The 23,251-nt window shown below is 44.6% G+C and overlaps 1 protein-coding gene across 1 annotated transcript in view; it reads left to right on the top strand.

Moving 5' to 3' along the window:
* The window catches only part of LOC119455386 (atrial natriuretic peptide receptor 1), a 177,511-nt gene that overhangs the window by 78,656 nt on the left and 75,604 nt on the right, over window positions 1–23,251 (top strand). Inside the window, exons 11-12 of the mRNA XM_049668976.1 lie at window positions 985–1,161; window positions 20,988–21,156. Of these exons, the coding sequence (XP_049524933.1) occupies window positions 985–1,161; window positions 20,988–21,156 (346 nt within the window). The remainder of the gene's footprint in view (window positions 1–984; window positions 1,162–20,987; window positions 21,157–23,251) is intronic.

Here is a 23,251-nt window from a genome sequence, read left to right on the forward strand (position 1 = left end):
GCTTCTACAATGCCAAGAAAAGCCACTGTTACTGAGACGGAAGGCTTCATGAGCCAAAGGAGGCTTAACCCGAAAGGAACGTGGCGACACCACCTTGATGTTTCTGCACCGGCACGCCGTGACGTCATAGATTTTGACGTTGTCTGCTCGGGCCTAGTTAATTTTTCATATGTGCAGGTAGAATACACTGCATTCGAAGAGCCAATGATTTACCAAGTTTGAAGAGTATTTATTAAAAAGCCACTACGAACGAAATACGAAAAAAGGCAATAGGGCGTAAAATTGGGCAAGTTTGTTCAAGTTCATTATGACGGCCGCGAGAAAAGGGACGGCGACACAGAGAAAAGAGAAAAAGGCTTCAAAAAGGAACTTTTTCTGTGTACTTGGTTTCTCTCTGTCGCAGTCCCTTTTGCGCTAGAGTCATGATGAACGAAAGAAATGCTTTCAAATCCCTGACGTCATATTTACGCAACAACGTCACTCTTCGGTATGAACTAAAATAAGGGGAGTGCTTTGATCTTCATTTTATTTTCTAATAATCAACCACTTTGCCGCTATAACAACGAAAATATAGTTTTCAAGGAATATAGTGTTGGTGGTGGTGAAGTGGTGAAGACTCGAAGTGGTTTAAAGAGGTTGTGAAGACGATCTTCCTTCACCAACTGCCATGGTCGGAACTGGGATGAGGCGGCCGTTCCGGAGCTCCGGGATGGGTACGCGAACAGGGAACAACCACCATCTCCACCACAAAAATGTTACGTAAAACGACACGAGGCGTGACTATGTCTAGTGTATTTACACTCAGGTACACATCAGCAACCAAGATGGCGGAAAGCCCGCGCCCCAGACACTCCCGTCTTCTTTGTCGTCTGCTGCAGGCAGAATGTCTCTCTCGGATTGTGTTAGCTTCGTAGCAATATCAATCTAAACCGATGACCTGTTTCACATCATTGTCTGTTTAATGAGACTTGCATTTCCTTGCAGGGTCCATGTTCTGGACTGCACCAGAGTTCCTGCGTCTCAAAGAACCCCGGCAGCATTCATCGCAGAAGGGAGACATCTACGCCTTCGCCATAATTCTCCAAGAGGTGATCACCAGGTCCGGACCGTACGAGTCCCTGGAACGCATTGGCCGCACCAGATCGGTTATGGAGCCTGAAGGTATGCCCGCCTCCACACATTCATATTCTCCTTCCGCACAGGTTCCACTAAGTGTATCGAACATACTGACAAAGGTAGGGCAGTTTCGCGCCAAGTGCAAAGCTTTCTAAGCGATAACAAGGTATTGCACCATGCCTCCTCAGACTGCGTTAATGAAATTAAATTCCGTAGTTCTGCGTGCCAAAACGACAATATTGTAGTGACTTTAGTCAACACAGGATTATAAAAATAAAGTATTTATTAAGGGGCGAACTTGTGCCCAGAGCTAAAGTATGGTGGCTAGAAGGGGGCAGTGTGACGGGTAGCGTATCTGCGCCGTGCGCGGGAGAGGCGCGATGAGTGATGAATTTTCCCGGCGCCGCTAGGGGCGCTGCAGCGCCCTGGTGTGCAAGGACAAGCCAACGCGGCCATTCGCAGTGTAGCACCAGCGAGGTCTGCCGGGCGAGCGTAGGCGTGTAGACCGCGCTTGTTTGCACATTGATCGTGATCAAAGCTGGGAAACGTCGCTCATGTGCCACTGTAATTATTTTGAGGTGCGTAGTGAGTGACATTGTGTTGTTCCTGTGTTACGGTGTGTACGCATGGCGTCGAAAGCACGAACGTGTTTTGTACCCGGGTGCAGAAGCGGCTACAGAACGTGCAAAGCCAAGGCCTCCCTTTTCAGAGCGCCTAAAGACGCAGTTCGGCGTGAATTGTGGTCGAGAAACATCAAACGTGCTGACAAGGAGTTGACGACAGAGTGTGTCGTTTGCGAACGGCACTTCGAATTGAAGTACATCGAAAGGACCTTTCGGCATGTGATTAATGGGGAAGCAGTCGAAATTCCACGTGATCGTCCACAGCTGACTGACGACGCTATTCCTACTGTCTTTCCGGATGCCCCCAAATACTTCACCAAGAAAGCGCCTGTCAAACGGAAGGAGAGGAACTTGTGCAACCAAGTTAAACAGCCTCCAAAACTCAATGAATGGGAACATGTAGCAAAGAGTGCTGGAAGCGGCTTTATCAGCAAGAGTACTGCTGAAGGACTGCGCGTTACGATTCGCAGCATACTTTCACTTTTGAGATACCTGGCATCTTTAGGTTTCAAATACCTACTTACGTCAAGGTTAAGTCAGGACAAGTTGGAAAATCTGTTCGGTATTATCCGACAGTACTCGGGTACAAATGACCACCCAAGCGCGGCAGTTTCTCGTAACTGTCAATTGCCTCAGCTTCTATAACCTTGCCCGTCCGCCTAAGTCGGGAAACAGTCCAGCCCAGCTTGTTAATGCCCTGCTTAGCTCTCCAACAGCTGACAATAACTATACTTTTAGCATGCAGGACATAATTGAAGACATGCTAGAGTTTGGTAACGTTGACGATGCTGGCTCTGTGATTCAGCTGTGCCTCAATTCAGACCACAACAGTTATGTGGTTCAGCATGAGACAAGTGACAGTCGGCTTGTCTTTTATATGGCAGGATATGTGGCTAGAAAGTTTTGTGGCAAAATTTCATGCCAATCTTGTGCTTCTGGCCTCACAGTCACCAGAGAAGCAGCTGAATGCAATGCAGACAGCGTGTTCACGCAAAAATTTGACAGGGGAGGCCTATTGTACCCTGGCGATGAGTTAGCCACGCTCATTAAAGTGCTAGAGGACGCATTCACTTTCTTTTTTTCAACTGAGAAGCTTTATACTTTCAGTATGCATGATTTTGTGCAGTTCTTGAGCACTTTAGCACTCCGCCAAGTGGGATGCGAGCTCCATTGCAAAGAGCTCACTGGAAAAATTATCCAGTTTGTGGTGCTAACTAGGCTGCACTTTTTCACGAAATCTTTAAACAAGGACAAGGCTCTACAAAGGGAGCGCCAGAAACATTTGAAGTTAAGGCGAGTCAAGTAGAGCCTACTGTTAAGCTCGGTCTGATGTGTGCATGTGGATTACTGTACTATATAATAAAGTGTTTTCTCTCGTCTTGTGGACCTGTGCAACAAAAGCAGTGATGGAAAATATTTAGTGCATATGTTGAGGTTCGCCAAAGCGCCCACATATGTACCAATTTCTTTCTTATTACAAAGCTAAAGCTTTTTAAAAAGGCATGTTGCTGGGTCGCCCACATATGTACAATTTTTTTATTACAAAGCTAAAGCTTTTTAAAGGGCATCTTGCTGGCTCGCCCACATATGTACCAAGTTTTTTTTTATTATTACAAAGCTAAAGCTTTTTGAAAGGCATGTTGCTGGCTCATGCGGACGCGCACAGTGAACTGAACGACACGGTGTTGTCATTCCCCGGTTTATTGCCCGCAGCCCCAGCGTTGTTATTGTCTGTTTGCGTGAACGATGTTCTCTGCGCCCACTGGCTATATTTGCGGCAGATGACAAAAGGAAAGTCGGCGTTTCCGAACCAACTTGTCCAGAGCGGCCTTCAAATGTGATCTTACTCCTTTTTTTAACTCGCATGGATAAACATCTGCTGCTCATTCTGGTGTAGAAAATAACACATCTTTCCTTTCTCTGCTCTCCGAAGTGTCACCCTTCTTATTATTGTATCTCTGAGGTTCAAACACCACGGATTACATAAAAATTCAAACGAGACGCAAAGTGAACACGACGCGCGTGCTAGCTGCCGCGCGCCGCCCCCATCTAAAGCTGCGAAAGCTGCGCACCAGCTGCAAGTAGCGCCATCTACCGCTTTCATCGCTCCTCTGTGCGCTCCGCCGGCGTCTGCCCGTCACACTACCCCCTTCTAGCCACCATAGCTAAAGAGCACCACTCTTTAGCTTGCGCAGCGAAGGTAGTCGAAGACGGTCTCCGTCGCGTGCCACTGTTCTCGAACGTCGCTTGCGACCTCGCTTGATGAAGCCACGCGCGGTCGTTTCCCATTGGTGGAGCCGCTTCTCGGTGGGAGCTCGTGCGCACGCAGGCGGGTAGACAGGCTGACTGCGTGTCTCGTTATGAACGCTGTTGGTGTTCAAACTGCGTGATACGTGCATGTGGGTTACGGGGCACTGTGATTATGAGGCGCGCTGCAGTGGCTGAATCTGGAACAACTTTAACCACCTGGGTTTCTTTAATGTTCAAGGTACATAGGCGTTTTTGCATTCCGCCCCATCATAATGTGACCGCCGCGGCCGGTATGAAACACCCAACCACCAGCCTAGCAGCGCATCGCCAAGAGAGGAAGAGAGAGGGGAAAAGAATAAGCGAAAGGCAGCGAGGTTAGCCAGGACTGGGCCCGGTTGGCTACCCTGCACTGGGGGAAGGGAAAAGTGGGAGGAGAGAATAAAACAAGGAGAGGAAGTCCGTGTTCTAAGAATATGCGGGGGCAACATATTGGCGCGAGGCAACACGCGAGGCAACTTGTGGTGCGTAGCATAAACAGTGCTCTAACGTATACCAGGCGTCTCATAACGCTGGCATGATGAGTAGTGCTGTCAGTGGCACTGAAGGCGTTAAAAGACCAGCAGTGCGAAAAACGTCGGCGTTTGTAGCTCGAACTTTGCTGACTGTTCAGGCTCGGACAACAGCACGTAGAGAGCTGCGCAGCAGGAAATCTTGTGTTTCTGCGCACAACGTTCATGCCGCCAACAGGATGCTGCTGCCGTGGAACGCAGCCCAACGCTTCACAAGCTGCGCTTCCCCACGTAACTCTGGAATGTCACGGCCTATTCCAAGGTTGGTCTGATAAATGTGTGATGACATATACAGGGTGTTTCAGCGACCAATTTCAAAAATGTCTAAAGGCTGCCTGTGGCAGATTGGACAATTCCAGTTCATGAGCTGGTCTACTCGAATAGGCGGACATTACTTGCACAAAGAAATTGAAACGCATATAATTGACTAAATAATAAAAATTCCCTAATTAAGTTTCAATGTAATTACCTTATGACCCATATATTGCAATTTACAAATTCTAGCCGTGGAGTTGGCACTGCGGATCCACTTGGAACGAATTCTAAGGATGACACCAATTTCGAGATATTGATTCCCCAACTTTGCGGAGAAATGCATCGGCGTTCCAGTTACTTCCTCCACAGAACGTCGTTTAATACATTGGGGCACAAAAGTAACTGGAACGCCTAAGCATTTGTCGGCAAAGTTCGGGAATTCATACTGAAACATTTTTGAAAGTGTTCGCTGACACCCTGTATGCTGGAGACTCTGTATCCGGTGGAGATAGCTGCACTTGGAGCTGATGGCTGAGCCACATCAGTAACAGTGACGACCTTGCTACGTTAGTACAATTACTAACTCTACCATCACCAACTGCAGTTATACCAGTGTAATGAATCCTCTGACCTCTGGTGAGCATAGCTGCCTTGCCCTTTTTTCTGAGAGTGTAAGGACACGGAATGTAGCGAATTAGTTGTGCAGGCGCTCGCAAGGTGGATAAAGGTTTCATCAAATGAAAACAACAAAGCTATAACAAAACTACAAAAGAAACCCCTACGGGTTTCTGAAAAGAAAATAAAAAAACATTGCGCAGCAGAAGAAAACATGTCCTGGAACTTTAATCTGAAATTCTCTCCTCGCTGTGACTGCGCTTTTAATTCGGATAACACAAAAGCTCTCCGAGGGAATTCACCATCGCTTGAACTGGACAGGGACTAGAAAACTTTAACATTTAACTAAGATTTATAGACTTCATTACTGTTCGAGTTACCATATCTTACCTCTCTTTATTTTGCATCTGGTTTATAACAACGAATTTCTAATTGGACCGTCTGTCTTATTCCTTTTTTAATCACCTGTGAAAAATGACACTGTTTGGTCTTCTCGAGCGTATATTGCAGGAATTGGACCGAATTGCCTGCACGAAAAATTGCAACGCATATATAGCTAAATACCTTTTAATTATTTACTCACTAATTAAAAATAATTTACTCTAGGGCGCATGTGGCAACTGATGAATCAAAGCTGAGCTCCATAGTGAAGTCATTTTTGCTTAGCAGTAATATTAAAACTAGCAACGCTTGCCAAATATCGGGTCTAATATGTGCTACGAAATGTACTCCCGCTCAAGTCAACAATTCTCGAGAGCTTGAATAACGCAATTCGCGACAATCTTAACTGGACCGTAAATACATTTTTAGCAGATTTTCAAAAGTTGTTCTAAGCAGGATTTATTTATTTATTTATTTATTTATTTATTTATTTATTTATTTATTTATTTATTTATTTATTTATTTATTATTTATTTATTTATTTATTTATTTATTTATTTATTTATTCAAGGTCCTCACAGGCTCCGAAATGGAGTATTGCGTGAGGGGGGTTACAAAAGGTTAAACAAAAGTAAAAAGGAGCAACAATCCTGTTATACATGAATTCACCAAAATAGAACTTATACAATAGTTAGAGATAAAGATTATTTCCAATTTATACAATTCAGGCTGCTAAAGATTTCTGCTACCAGACCAGACACAACTGCCACTCGTTTTTAGTATTGCAATTGCAACATGTGCCCTAAAGTGAACAATTATTAGGTTAATTGTTAATCACTTGAACTACTTTAATTGTTACTACAACTCGTGGTGTAAATAATACGGCCGCCTCTTCAGGTAATCTACTTCAACAGCCCGAATCACGCTGCATGCGAGAATTGTGAAAACATTTGCTCGAATAAAAGAAGAGGCAACGCCCGGTAAAACTATCGTTAGAGAGATCTTTCGTTTTCACATGCTTTAATCACAAAAATAAGCAAAAAAGTTATGTTATAAGACATTGCTTCAGTAAGGGACCAGCATCTCAAGTGAAGCACAAGTTCCTGTAAATCAAACGTAATTTTTCTTTCAAATCACGTGTTGGGTATAGCATTACAAAGGAGCTTCAGAACTCAAAATCAACTCAACATAAGCAGTCATTTACCATCTAGCGTCGATAGCAAAACTTTGAACCAGTCTCCGCGTACCAAGATTGAGCGAATTTATATTCGTTTATATAAAGGCAAAGCGCAAACACCGAAACGAAAAACTGAATAAATCTTTCCTATAAGCTGCAGCATATACCGTATCTTCCGCACTATTGTCACCACCCGCTGCGCAATGCACGGGATGACTTTCAACTGAATATAAGTTTTTTAAAGATTGTCCGACGCCATTACACTGTCGGTGTGCAAAGGCAGAAAAATATTTCTACCCGTAAAGCACTGCGTTCTTTATCAATCGGTATTATTGAAGTCCAGACTAAAGCCCGCCAAAATAACTTTCTTCGAAACAGCCGGAATAAAAGAAGTCGAGCATGTCAAGCAAGCAATATTCGCTTGCAAATGTACAGCGGCCAGTATCAGTGGGAAATATTGCATGCGCCCAGTGACCATCATTGTGGAGCTAATAACGCTGCGTGATTTACCGTGGTGTAATGTGGGAGGCGCAGTCGGCACTCGTTTTCTTTTTTTATTCAATTCTTCCTAATATCCTAGACTTCAATAATCTATAGTCCGCTCCCATAGATAGTCCGCACTACGCGAAATTTCAATATTTAAGCTTGTAATGACCGCATACTGTGTTCAGAAAATTACGGTGGTTCCCTGAGAACAAAAACGAGTGCTGTTCGAGATGATCGCATATTTATTTTACCCTTTCCCACTTGCAGCCCTCAAATTCAGACCGACCGTGAAAGAACCTGAACATGATCTTGTAAATATAATTTTGCAATGCCAGTCGAACATCGCTCAAGATATCTTTCAAGATAACAAACAAAATGTAGTGTTTATTCGTTCAGGCAAACTGTTTGCGGGTGCACCGGAGCGTTTTGATGTTGCCCGCAGATCATATTCAAAACGCCGTCGTTTCAGTTTCAGCAGCTTGTTTCTTTTCGAATAGCGGCAAAACTCGAACGCTCGCGCCTTTGATGCTGCCGCGAAGACATCACTGATATCGGAGGAAGTATAGGCGAAACTGTATTGCGTATTGCTGCTCATAGTGGCCACCGTGGGAATTCTGCTCAAACGTAATTTACCGATCACCGGCGGCGTGAATTTTACCGTAGATTTCACATGAACAAAATTATATGTAAGACTAATATATCTCGCCTTGAAGTTGAAGTTGAGCCTACTTCAGTTTCAAGACGCGATAGAGGCGAAGGGTACGTTTTATGAATCGCTGTAATAACCCGACATAGTTCAAGTATTGAGAAATGAGTTTCGTATTGGGCCAGCGAAAAAAAAAAAGAACGGGCTGAACATCGTGGCTGTGAGGTAATCAGACCGAAGCAACAAAAGTTAAACTCAGTCTAGTATGCTCGGGCATAGTATATGCCATTCGAGACACATATCATAATTAGGAACCCATTGCAAACAAGACAATTTCCTGGAAATGTTTCGTGATGCACTACACCGAATGTTGCCGCGTTCTTGCCACCACTTTCCCTAACTAGCGTACTGTTATCACATTACGTGACAATTTTGTTTTCAAAGCAAAATTGGAATAATTTAATATTACATTCGCGTAGCGCTCACCTGATACGAACCCTATCGAACCAAAGCTTGACGAAGCCAAGAAAGGCATATAATAAACAAACTGGCTTTTCTGTTTTACCCTATATACCACGTATTTAAACAAGAGAATTATGTTCGCCATAAATACTTCATCATTTTAATGAAGCGAAACGGAATAGAAACATTTTAAAAAGAGAACATTGACGGTAGTGGTGGCCGAAAGCATAACCTCCACATGACGCTCGCGAAAGACCGACCTATCTCAAGTGTGCGTGCGCGCGTGCGTGCGTGCGGCGTATCAGAAGAGAAAGCCTCTATATTGGACGTAGCACAACATTTGGAAGAAAACCGCGCTTCCAGGATTATGTACCAAGAAGCAATCGAGATGTTATTCAGCGATAATTGTAAGAGACAAAATTACGCATTTGAACGTCACCGCTTATGCCATAGTACGCTTTTGTTGAGCGCCAACCTTATCATTTTTTCTGCTCCGACATCATCTTAATGGTGTGTATTTGCGTTCGTATCTGCGACGTGGTGTGTCGCTGCTTGTTCAGGCTGGCGCGAAAAAGCGGCATATCAGCTTGTTTTGACGGCGAGTGCGTTTGGAGGACGTCTGCGATACGTCGTCCCATATTTCCGACACCCATATGCTTGTCACCCGTGTTTCGCGCAAAGATAAACTTTGCGGTGGTGCCAGCTATTCTTGGTGACACAATCAATGACTAGCAACCAACTCAGACTGTTTCCCAGGGAGGTGTTTACTCAACATGGGATTTCGTCATGAATAAAACAGCACGCCAGAGAGAAGCAGTATCATTGAACGACGTTCAGTACGAGTCCGCTTTTGCGGTGCAGACCCGTCTTTGGCAGTTGAGTCATATTGCCGGCAGTTGCATTGCGGTGGAGCAAGCCACTATATGTGCTAAGCAATATGAATGGATTGTTGGAATGAGTAACGATATAAGAGGAAAACAGTGCTCCAGTCTAACCAAGTCTTCGACTTCAGCGTTTTCTTTACCACAGTTCAATAAGTAAAGCGTTGGCTCGGGCTAATTGGTAATCCATACATATTAGCGTTTTCGCGCAAAATTAATGCGCAAAGAAACACACAGAAACACGAACGGAACAGGCGCTAACTTCCTACTAACGTTTAATGCCAGATGTTGTGAAAATATACAGCAAAACTGACAAAAAGAAAAGAATGAACATAACTAATCTCTTGGGCGTAACAGCACGTGTGCGTTACTAAGCACTTTTTACCAGCTGCACTCTAGAAAACTTATTTCTTTGGCAGATAACAAAAGAGATGGATAAGCTGACGCACTCATAATCATCGCTATTCATTACTGCAGCTTCCACAATCTCGCGCGTGCAACGATCTTTGTCTCTGAACAAGACTGCAGTGTTGTCAAGAACATAACGCAGGGCAGACGGAAAGATGCCTAAACAAGCGGTTAAAGGAGCACAGTATATAGAAACGTGACAAAGGGAGAACGGGGACTATTATTGTTACAGCGCCATGACTGTGGAGGTGCTCCGTAGCTTGACAACACTGCAGTTTTGTTCAGAGACAAATATCGTTACACGCGCGAGATTGTGGAAGCTGTAGTGATGAATAGGGATGACTATGAGTGTGTCAGCACACCGTCTCTTTCGTTATCTGCCAAACAAATATGTTTTCTTGAGGACAGCTCGTAACAAGCGCTTAGTAGCGCATACGTGTTGGTACGATCAAGTGATTAGTTACTTTCTTTCTTTACTTTTTGTCTGTTTTGCTGTGTATATTAGAAACATCTGGCATTAAACATTAGTTGGAAGCAAGCGCCTCTCTCTTTCGTGTCTCTTTGTGCTTCTTTGTACATTCTGCGCTAAAACACTAAGCCGTATCAATAAGCAAGTAGCATTTAAGGTATATCGTGCCACATTGTTAGCAACGGCGCGCTCGCTACACTATGTGCGTTTCCGTTTGTGACTTCTATGCGTGAAGCGCGAAAGTGGGCTGTTTTGAGGCACTCACAGGTAGTACAGAACCGCGTAGTACCGCAAATATGATAGCGATTTGCCCATTGTACTTCATGAGATGCTCAACGAGAATCACAAAGGCACACGAAGTGCAGCACGCAAAAATGTTCCAACGGATACCGGGACGCTTTAATATTCCAGGCAACACAGCTGCCGATACGGTTGCACAACAAGCACATCGGAGAGTTGAGGTGATCTCACTCCTATTATCAAGAAGTCAACTGCGCTAGAGATAATATTCCGGCTGATTGGCTATCCATAATGATTTAATACACACGAGTAGACCAAGAGAGGCACCATGAAGAGACGTACACAGCGTTGATTTCCAACTGTTTTCTTTTTCTCAAGTAGTTGAGCATTGATATTCGCCACAAAACCAAGAGCGCTGTTCACACCATGCGCGGAAATACATTTTCCTTGTCAAGAAGAAACATAGAAGGGGTGCTAACACCGTCCGTCAACGAAGTCTGTTGACCAAGTCTGTCAATCAATTTTGCTTTGATAATTTCGCTTGTAAATATGTTTGGCTTTTGCAGCAACACATCATTTGTTTTTCATACTGAACGCACCCACACTATGCATCGTGATGAGCCAAATTGCCCTGTTTGTATTTTTGTCGCTGTACTTGCGGTCAGATAATCTAAAATTTAAACGTATACCGGTTCGATCAATATACGCTCTTTCCACTAGATAGAGGCACCTGATACGTAAAGGTTACAATACACCGATGAAACGTATTTTCGGGCTTTATAGAGCATTCTGGCACTTCTTTGCGCTTGGGATGAGTGAAATTACAAAGCTTTAGAGGCGTGTCAATATTCTAAACTTCCGAATAACGAATCGCATGGTTTCCCATTCGATTTGCATAGCCCTCGAACCGAACAGTCACTTTTCACAAGTGCGAACATTTTTCAAATACTTTTTGAATACTTCACGTACCACAATCTAACATGAAATTGAAGCAAAAATGAAGCGGATTTGACCCTGCATAATTGAACAGAAATAATGGTAAGATATGTAGAGCGCGCTGTCTCGCAAGCAGTCAGACTTTTCCAGATAAACTATGCAGTCATTCTCACAGTAATTTCGCTCGGACAAGACATTTGGCAATATTTATTGTGGGCGTGTGCAACAATAATGTTGCACACGCCCACGTGCAACATTATTGTTCTCGAAAATGTTCTACGAAAGCCATGCTGGTAATCAACAGCAAAAAGTTTTGCCTCCAATGGGTTAGATATGCGAGAAGCAATACTATGCCTCAAGAGCTTACAGCAAGCGTTTACTAGTGAACCCATTAGCTATGGGCTCAGTCCCCTAGGAGCTTTGACGTCCGCCGCTGGCGACGGTGTACGTTGAAGTAATCCCTAAGTACTTTGCGTGAAGTTCATAAAGAAATGCAATAAGCAGACAGACAGACAAAGAACTTTAATGGAGGTCCTGAGGAGCTCTGTTGCCCCCTCTCAGGGAGGCGACGAAGCCGCGGGCCGCACCCACGTCGGGACGGGGAGACCAAGCTCCAGCGCCGCATCGTGGGCTCGCTGGACAGCCCAAAATTGGCGTGAATGGTCGGAGCTCCGAAGAGCAGAGCTCCACTCCTCTGCAGTGCATCGATGCGGGCCCCTCTGTAACGAGGGGCATCCCCAGAGCATGTGTTCCAAAGTACTACATTGTCCGCAGCTAGGGCAGTCTGGACTAAAGCAGTCTGGATTGATGTAGTGAAATAAATTCAGGTTGGGATATGATCCCGTCTGAAGCATGCGTAGTGTGACAGCTTGAGGTCTGGTTAGTGTCCCGTGTGGGGGAGGGTATAGTCTTCTACCAAGGTAGTAGTGTTTGGTAACCTCGTTGAAGGTGGAGAGAGTGTCACGGAACTCGACGAGCCTAGAATCGACGGAGCCTCGACTTGCAGTGGCGTCAGCGCGGAGGGTTAGTTCGCGCGCTTGGACGTGTGCGATGTCATTGAGGTTGCGGAGGGAGTCGAGTTGGGGTTCGAGATGGGCCGGGAACCACGTGATTGTATGTGGCTGGATGACTTTGCCTTTGAGAATTCGATGAGCTTCCTTGGCGATGGCACCAGAGGCAAATGCCCGAACCGCCGCCCTTGAGTCAGTAAATATTTCAGCTCTCTCATCGTCGAGAAGTGCAAGAGCGACCGCAGCCTGCTCTGCCCTAGCCGGGGTGCTGTCTCTGATGGAGGCCGCACAAGTGACGTGTCCGTCGTGATTGACCACCGTTGCGACGAAGTCCGATGTGTGCTCGTACTGGGCCGCGTCAACGAAAGTGACCGTGTGAGGCGAGGCTTTTATGCTCCGGAGCAATGCCACAGCGCTAGCTTTGCGCCTGCTCGCATTGTGTTGTGGATGCACGTTTTTGGGAAAAGGAGCAACCGTAATGTTGTCCCGTAGGTAATCTGGCATTTCACATGTGCGTTCCATCGCTACAGTGGAGCCGATTCCTAAGACCGCGAGAATCTCCCTCCCAGCAGGGGTGCTAGAGAGTCGTGATACTTGAGCCGTTTCCTGAGCTTCGATGATTTCATCGAGTGTATTATGTACACCTAGTTGAAGAAGGCGGTCCGTGCTGGCGTTTATTAGTACTCCTATCACTTTTTTGATGCTTTTACGGATGAGCGTGTCCAGCTTGTGCCTTTCAGAAGCGTACCACTTGTGCATTGCAGCCACGTAAATAATGTGACTCATTAAGAATGCGTGGAATAGCCGTAGGAGATTGTCCTCCTTTAGACTGCTCCTCTTGTTGGAGATTCTATTGATTAATCCAATCATGCACTCCGTCTTGGTCGTGATTTTTCTGAGCGTCGTGATGTTACCTCCGGTAGACTCGATGAACATTCCCAGCACCTTTAGGGTGTCGACCCTAGGAATGCTCGCCCCGCTTTTGGTGTGTAGTTCTATGTCAACTTCGTCCAGGGGCTTCCAACCCCTGGGTGTAGGACCTTTGCGGACCGGTCTGTAGAGTAGTAGTTCAGACTTCATTGTCGAGCATCGTAGGCCTGTGCCATCGAGGAAGGTTTCAGTACGGTCGAATGCTTCTTGTAGGCTCGATTCCACTTGCCCTTCGCTGCCGCCGGTGCACCAGATAGTGATGTCATCGGCGTATATCGTGTGGTGAACTCTTTCGATTCCCGACAGGGATACCGACAGTTGCCTGAGGGCTAGGTTGAACAACAAGGGCGATAGCACTGCTCCCTGAGGCGTGCCTTTCGGTCCGAGTGAATACCCTTCTGATTTGTGGTCTCCAAGCTTTAACGTGGCTTTGCGGTTCTCCAGGAATGATCTTACGTAACCGTGAAAGGCTTGTCCTAAGTTAAGATCCGAGATGTATTCCAGAATATGTTGGTGTGATATGTTGTCGAATGCCTTCTCTAGGTCAAGCCCGAGAATTCCCCGCACGTCTCTCGTATCTTGGTCTATGATTTGTGTCTTGATTAATTTCATTGCATCTTGTGTCGAGAGGCCTGGTCGGAAGCCCACCATGTTGTAGGGAAGGAGACCGCTCCGTTCGACATGCTTAGAAATCCGATTGTGAATTACGTGTTCCGCTACCTTTCTTACGCAGGATGTAAGGGAAATCGGTCTGAGGTTGGATAGGTTGCAATAAGCAAATAAAAATTACTCTGTGCCCCGTGCGGATTTATACCTACCCCCCCCCCCCCCCCGAGTAGCAGTCAAAGGTTCTAGAGGCCGGTCACCCATTTTGCTTCATTGCATGGCAATAATATCCGTAATGTACAACGAACATTATAACATTACATTTAAACACATAAACCAACACAACACGAACACTATTCTACACAGCTCAATGATAACTTCATAAATAGGGCAAGCAAACACAACCGTAGAGAAGCCGGCAGCCACTTAGGAACAGGATCAAAGGTTTCGACCACGCTGCGCACTTGAGCACTTTATTTTTTATTACATGGTACTCACTGCAACGATTGTAACATTAGATGCGAGACCAACAAAGGCACTACAGCCAATACATTACAGATCGATGGTCCGAAAAGAACCTGGAAAACACGATGTTCGCAACTTACACAACACAAAAGAAAGACAGGGTTATTAGCGCCCCCCAAAAATGTGGGCAACAACAGGCAACTGGTCAAGAGAGATACCAATCTGGTTGAAGCACTTTTTGGTGATACCTGTTCATATCCATTCCATACCCTGATTTTTGTATTTTACCACTTCCTTCGTTTAAGCTCATTTAAAGTATGGAATTTGCAGAGCGTGACGCCAGCAAGTTAGAGCAGGTAGCAACACGACCGTGCTCTCCAGTAGTAGTATATTTCTTTGCTTTAGCGTCGGTAGAATTGTTGATGGAAATGCCGAGCCATGGCGAACAGTCTTGAGCCTCTTCCAGGAACCAATTCTATAGCTCCACTGCTATAGCTCCACTGCTATAGCTCCACCAAGTGTAGTGAATACTGCTGCAGTCTCATACATTCTCGCCAAGCTTTGGTCAAAAATGGTGCGCCACCAGCAACCATTCTCTCCATCGCAATCACCATTACCCTAATTACGTCTCCATAGGAGAGAGAACTGTTTGAGAAATTGCCAATTACTTATGTCCTGCGTCAAAAGAATCTCTCGTATGACGTGTACTATGGGAAATTCTCTAAACAGAGTGCTCATTCTCAAGCAATGCTCTGCATTGGACTCAAGTAGCAGCAGCAGCAGCAGCAGTAGTAGTAGTAGTAGTACTAGTAGTAGTAGTAGTAGTAGTAGTAGTAGTAGTAGTAGTAGTAGTAGTAGTAGTAGTAGTAGGAGGAGGAGGAGGAGGAGGAGGAGGAGGAGGAGGAGGGTGATTCCATGTAAGATCGAACAAAGGATGGCCGGTCGACCTTTTAAATTTAGTTCAAAATTTTATGTACTGTTGCCTGATGAGTGGAAAGAAGAGATCCGCAATGGGTTTTGCTGCCAAAAATTTTTTCGAAGCACCGCGAATCAGTAATGACGAAGTGGAAGAATGCCACGCTTACCTGTTCTGCTGTTTTGGCCAACTTTGGCTGCGAATTACACAAAATATATTAACGTTATGTAGCTAAACCTTCTCTAAATAGTTATATGCATGTTTTTGCATGTGTTCAGTTATTTTTTGTTTTTGTGGGTAGTGTAGATGTTTCTATAAAACACCTCAAAATCGGCCCAGGAAACGTTTGTTTGTCTACTTTGCAGGTCTTTATCTCAAAAAAGGCTTGTGGTAGAGCGGCAAGAATTCCACATTACGTTCTAAGCATACTTATTTACCAAACTGCTAAAGCTTATATTTATATCACTTTTCAATAAAGAGATATTACCGGTGTAACTTCAAGAAAACACCGAATAATGAAAATTTCTGATGACAATTAAAAAAAACACCATTTTTTATATTACCTAAACTTTGCCCACTTATTCTCCTCCATATCAGCTTTCATAATCATTAAATACATATTGTATAATTTTGTTCCATTCGTAGTTACAGCACGTCGAATGAGGCCCTTACGCAAGGATAGGCAATTGTTGTAGATCCGACTTCTTGCCCGCTAAGTGTTTAGAATGCAGGTAGGATTGGATTTCTTTTTCTTGAAAGGCCAGTAGTACCGAAAAAGGTGGAAAGTATTAACGTGGCACTCCAGTGGCAAATCAAGATGTAGAATGCCAAGGGAAACAAAAGCAAAACTATCGGTAACGGTAACCGGATGTGCGCGCCTATCTCAGATGACGGCAGCAGACTGCCTGAACCATAGAGTTTCTCACTGTATTACCTAGAGGGAGAACTGGAGCTGCAGCGCTGTGGTATCCATGGGAACGCCGGTATATCGTGACTTCGGATTGACATCGTTCTTGGAGAGCCAGAACGCCTTCAAGACGTGCCTGGCTAGCACCGTTCCGTCTGTCACAAACATTCATTTCCTGCTAAAATAGCACGTAAAAAACTGCTTTAGCTTTATTATTACACAAAAACATATGTTGTTTAATTTTGAGGACTTACTATTGGATGCACAATTATATGAAACGTAAAAAGTATCAGCTGGCCGCTAAAGTTGGAGGGCAGACGACAAGATTGTCGCTTGCTTTGGAACAACTTGTCGTCTCTTCTTGCTTCTCTTCACTTCATTCGGCATTGTAGGTGAGTAAACTTTATTGAGATATGTAATATGGATGAATGAAAGCCTTTTATGTAGATTTTACTTTAAGAACGCATTATTTGTGTAGCCATATCCACGTTTTAGACGAAGCCTTGTTCAACACCAGCCAACACAAGCCTCGCAGACACATATCCGGTCATTCCCATGAGGGCACGGCGCCCTATAAGAAACTCACATAGACGGTGGCGCCAGTTTACCCTCTAGGTGTTATAGTGAGAAACTCTATGGCCTGAACAGCAGACGGCCTGAACAGCAGATGGCCTGACAGGAGATAGCCTGAATCGATCCGCTGTTCACACTTCATTCGACACCGATAGTGCTTGTGCTTTGCTCTTACTCTACTGTTCATGTGCGTCTCATGGCGGCAAAATATAGCTCTGAGCGAGTGTATTGTGCAGACTACCTTTCTAAGCACAAGAAGCTCATTGCAAAGAAGCGAAATTTTCGCAGAGTTACCGACGTAGACGTTAATGCTTTGGAGCAACTTTTAACATCCGAAACATCAGTAACTGTCAAAGAGAATGACTACTTGTGCTACCTGTGCTTTCGCTACTTCTGCAATGAAATATCCTCACGGAACACACAGTTGAGCGATGACATTTTTATGCCCCCTGAAGCAGAAATCAACATCGTCAACCAGATCATTGCGACTACCTGCGTGTCCCCTTTGAAACGTCCAGACGCAGTGAGAAGTCGGGACAGGCCTACTTGCATCAAAAGAAAACAAAGTGAGGTGCAGAAGGCGGTAGCGGAAAATATTCGCAACAAGATACGGCGGGCGTACAACCAATGTGATGCATCTGGAAATTCAGCCAAAAGAAAGTGCTCTTTCTGCGAGCAGTGGACAGAAAGCTTTCGGCAAGCCTATGCAGCGTCGACGACACCCCAGGAACGTTATCAACTTCTGACTCTCCTGCCATCAACACTAGCTAAACATGAGATTAAGAAGCTTATTCCTGAAGCATCGATGTATGAAATAAACAAGTCCAGGAAATTGAAAGCAAATCACGGTGTGTGGTACCGGCCGGATCTTTTCACCAGGCGCAAGGTGAGCCCTGAGTGCGTATCTGCGGCACGTGAGTACTACACGAAGGACGAGTTGGAATGCTCGAGACAAAGCCCTAACAGAAAGGATGTCTTGTCGGTTACGATCGATGGAGAAAAAGTATTAGTAACAAAGCGTTTCATGACCAGATCTATTAGAGAGGCATTCCGCATATACAAAGACGACCATCCTGATTCTGGCATTGGCCTATCAAAATTCTACACCTTGCGACCGCGCTAGGTAAAATGTTATACCCAGCATGATGTGTGCGTTTGTGTCATTTGCGCCAACTATAAACTTTGCCTTGCCGCTCTTGAGAACATTACTGGCCACAGATTCAATTCTGATGACCTTCACTCCGCATTCATTTGCATTCCGTCATCAGCACCGTGCCTTTTAGGCGAATGCAATCAGTGTCTAAATGCGGGTCCCTGACAGTGGAGGAACTTAATATCCCAGAAGAAGAAATACTGCTAGCGACGTGGGAGGCAGGCGACCTTGTGAAAAAGGTTTTGGATGCTGATACTTTTTTGAATCATCTTCGGGTTCTAGTGGCAAAGTGGATCGTGCACAACCACATCAGGAAGACACAAGGCAAAGCTATCTACGAGGAAAAGCAATGTACACAGCGTGGCAGCATTGTATTCCGCTTTGATTTTGCTGAAAACTGGACTGTCGTGCTTCCTGACGAAGTTCAGGCATACCACTGGAAAAAGCAGCAAGTATCCGTGTTTACATGCGTGGTAACAACGAAAAAATCTACGGAGAGTTTCGCTATTGTTAGTGACGACTTGAACCACGACTCCGCTCCCGCCTGCTTGGCTCTAAAGAAAGCGACAGAATGGGTGGACGATAACCTGCCGGTGTACTCCAAGGTGACTATGTGAGTGATGGAGCCGCCAGTCATTTCAAAAATAGATACCGCCTTTACGAGTTCGGAAAGAGCGATTGTCCCAATACCCAATGGATATTCTCAGCAACTGGACACGGGAAAAATGCGTGCGACGGAGTTGGAGCACTTTTCAAGCATCAAGCAATGCTCAACAACTTGAGAACAAGCCCTGAAAGTGCAATTCGGGCAGCCAGAGACTTTGTAACAATTTTAACAGAAAAACTGAAAGGTGTGCATCTAATACATCTTGAAGAAAAAGAAGTTGTTGCCTTCCACGACTTAAAGAAGGATGAGTGGATGAAAGTGCCCGCCTTCCATGGCATTCAGTCTTGGCATGCCTGGCAGCTATCCAGGTCAACGGAAGCATCTCCTGAATTGTACGTGGCACGCATAGCCGGGTCTGCATGGAAGAAGAAGAAGAAGATGTTTATTTTCCAGATTATTATGCACAAGTAACAAACACTTGAAGAAACTATGTGTACAGGAATGAAGTAAATCAGCGTTCTTGAATCATTCAATAAACGATTGCAGCCCAGAAACAAATTCTGTTTTAATGAAGCGGTTCTCCATTACCTTCACAATTTTTTTTTCATTACGCTAAAGATTATTTGGAATACAGTTGCTTGCTTATTGAATTTTATCCTATTTTTGGGTTATCAAAGCTGGGTATCGATTTCTGAGTGCGTTTTCGTAGAGGTTAATTGCGCAAAACGTCTGTGTGCTCTCCGATGCCGCAGCGCAACCAGGAACCCCACGCGTACAAAACTGATTCTGAATCATTCACTACGGTTTGTCCCACAGCTAATTTGCAGCGTTAAGGCATAAATGACTGGATACAATATCATGCCAAAATTCAAAGGTCGTACGCGATCACAAATGTCATAGAATCTTCAGACCTGCATGGTGCGCTGAGCCTTGCGTAGGGGCCTCATTCGACGTGCTGTAACTACGAATGGAACAAAATTATGCAATATGTTTTTAATGATTATGAAAGCTGATGTAGAGGAGAATAAGTGAGCAAAGTTTAAGTAATATCAAAAATGGTGTTTTTTTTTTAATTGTCACCAGAAATTTACATTGTTCGGTGTTTTCTTGAAGTTACACCGGTAATATCTCTTTAATGAAAAGTGATATAAATATAAGCTTTAGCATTTTGGTAAATAAGTATGCTTAGAACGGAATGCGGAATTCTTGCCGCTCTACCACAAGCTTTTTTTGAGATAAAGACCGGCAAAGTAGACAAACAAACGTTTCCTGGGCCGATTTTGAGGTTTTTTATAAAAACAACTACACTATCCACAAAAACCAAAAATAACTGAACACAAGCAAAAACATGCATATAATTATTTAGAGAAAGTTCAGCTACCTAACTTTAATATATTTTGTGTAATTCATAACCAAAGTTGGCCAAAACAGCAGAACAGGTAAGCGTGGCATTCTTCCACTTCGTCATTACTGATTCGCGGTGCTTCAAAAAAAAATTTTTGGCAGCAAAACCCATTGCGGATCTCTTCTTTCCACTCATCAGGCAACAATATATGAAATTTTGAACTAAATTTAAAAGGTCGACCGGCCATCCTTTGTTCGATCTTACATGGAATCACCCAGTAGTAGTAGTAGTAGTAGTAGTAGTAAAAGTAGTAGTAGTAGTAGAAGCTTCCAAGGGAATGGCGACGTACGCAATTGTTTATACAGCATTTTCATGTGTATTCAGTGTTGGTTAGTGTAAAGACTGTTAAAGTTAATGTTCATGAGGCGAATCATGTAACATTGAAACGCGTGACACTAGAGTTTGTATTGCGTTCCTAAGACACACTGGAGCCGCAGCTAGCTGACAAACGTGCAATGTGATAAGCGGACTTGCAAAATAGAACGCTGAATCGCAGAAAATGCTGCGATTCTTATAAAATAAGAAGCTAAATATTGAAACATGGTTGATAAGTGAGAAAGAGAAAAAAGAGAAGGCAGGGAGGTTAACTAGACGTAAGTCCGGTTTGTTACCCAGCACGGGGGGAAGGGGGTATAAGGATAAAAAGAGAGAGAGAGAGCTGTTCATTAATGATTACCACCTAATTGCGATGTCTGCCGCCGTCAATACTGTGATGCTGAAAAAGAAACGCATTACTATCTGCACTCTCTCCTCTTAGAAAGTTCTTTGCTCACGAGTAGAAACAACACGCGCTTTATTGTGTCTATTCTTATGTGCCCGTGTTTTTTTTTTTTTTTTTTCGTGCTACCCTCATTTCACCATGGACCCGTACCTACTCGCCTAAACGCCAACCCTGCTGCAGAGATCCTGGACCGCGTGAAGATGGGCACGACCCCGCCGTTCCGTCCCGAGGTGTCACCCGACGAGTGTCCCGCCGACATGCTGCGTCTAATGCGCGCCTGCTGGGCCGAGAACCCCTCGGACAGGCCCACCATCGCCGAGGTCAGGCACGCCGTCAAAAAGATCACCAAGTAAGAAGCCGCTCCTTTTGGTGCACATCTATGATACCCTTTAAGCGAACCCTCCCTTTACGCTCACTATGGCTGATGCTGCTACCTTGCCGAATAGCTCAAGACAGAACTCATATGACGAATCGGCTTATATGTAGCGCCATCTACACGGCCCCTACACGTACGTCGGTGAGCGGCTCTGTCTTATCCAGCATAGGCGGAAAGTTTTCATTTTTCCGGGGGGGAGGGGGGGGGGGGGGGTCTGACCAGTTTTCCGAGCCCCACCCATGTATGCATATATATACATATATATATACATATACATATATACATAACCTTTACTAACAGTTACACTGGAAACTTCCCGTGACCTCGAAAGATTGTTCACTGGCGTGACGAGCTTATATGAGTGTTTGCAAGACCTCAGAGTAGGAGACAACTCAGTTTTACAGCCTGAGTCGCCTCGCACCGCCAAGAGACTGGCTTCTCTTGGTTGAGGCATGCGACAAGCGGTTTCAGTTAAACACGTTAGGGAGATACATGTGTTTTGTGCGTATTAAGTCGCACAAGTACACATCTATGAAAAAGCAATGTAACGCCTTGTAAAAGATTTAATAGAAAAGATACAATCAAGAAATCTTTTCCTGACGAAAGGTCAGTTATTGAGAAGATAAGACTTAACATACATAAACATTAAACGATATATAACAATTTCTGACCACAACTTATGGCTAGAATTATTAGCGTAAGTATAATGCGATTCCAGAACGCCATAGTTTCATTACATGTCAAAGCATGCCTTATGCCACTGGTTTCGTTTATTTTCCGGACGCAGAACAAAGGATTATAGAGTAAAAATTATTAGGTGCCCAAATAAATAAACATAATAACAAATAAATAAATAAGACAGCGGTATCTCGAAAGCGCGAAAGGACTAGATAGCAAATATAGAAACAACATGGATTGTGTTATTGAGAGGCCAATGCAGCATACGACAAATAAAAATTAATAAGGAATATGCACAGATAGACTAGGGAGTTTTACAAATAGCGCAACCACGCGTCTTTTCTTACCCAAATGCCCCTCACTCTGCTTGCGTTGTTCTGGACCCCATTTTTCGTCCTTTGTATAACGTTTTGCGTTGTTTTCTAAGCCAAGGTGGTTTGCTTTGACTTGTAAGTTGGTGCCTTTTTCTCTCCTATTAAAGACATCAGTTCGTTGTCTGATGCGATGATTTCAACATCATTGAAAAAAGGGCATTTGACCTGGAAATGAAGTTGTCGGAAATCTTATTCAAATTAAATTTGGCGGGACAGTTCTTTGTCTGCGTGAAAAAATTGCCAGAGGGTTCAAACGGGCGTGTCCAGTCGTCGACCGCAAGTACATTTTCAGTCACTGAAGGCAAGAAAAAGACCTCTAAAAAATTTTAATTATGTGGTTTTACGTGCCAAAACCACGATCTCATTATGAGGCATGCCGTAGTGAGGGACTCCGGAAATTTGGACCACCGGGGGTTCTTTAACGTGCACCTAAATCTAAGTACACGGGTGTTTTCGCATTTCGCCCCCATCGATATGCGGCCGCCGTGGCAAAAGGACCTCTCCAGTGGTCGACGAGACCGGTATGGACAACGCAATTTTTTTAGCTGGGCCATTTCCGGCAAAAGGTTTCGCAGGTGTTCGCCCTTGCCCTCTTTAACATGTGCACGACGTCCCCAAATGTGTGCAATGATGCCGACCTTTGCTGGCTTAAAATTTGAATCAGCATATCTCTGTCAAAATCGGGAGTCCTGGTTCAAGGTCGTCACCGTAGAGAACTGATTTATATGCTTCGTCTTCCTTCCCTATGGCAAGCTGCTCAATGTGGGACTTATGCTGCCACATATCAGGTGGATACCTGTTGTTTAACGAAGACAGCACTGTGTCAAGTACTTCATAGAAACCTCTGGCGGTACATGTCACTCGCTGATGGAAACACGTGAGCTGAGGAACCTTCATAATAGCGGCGTGGGGTCTTCTTGCGCTAGCGGCTAGAACACACGGGTCCTCAACTCCTACTTTTCCTGCCTCTGCCATACATATGTAGGTCGTGCACGCGCTTTGGAGTTTATCTGCGC

The sequence above is a fragment of the Dermacentor silvarum genome, chromosome 6, assembly GCF_013339745.2.
Source record: "Dermacentor silvarum isolate Dsil-2018 chromosome 6, BIME_Dsil_1.4, whole genome shotgun sequence".
Taxonomy (NCBI): domain Eukaryota; kingdom Metazoa; phylum Arthropoda; class Arachnida; order Ixodida; family Ixodidae; genus Dermacentor; species Dermacentor silvarum.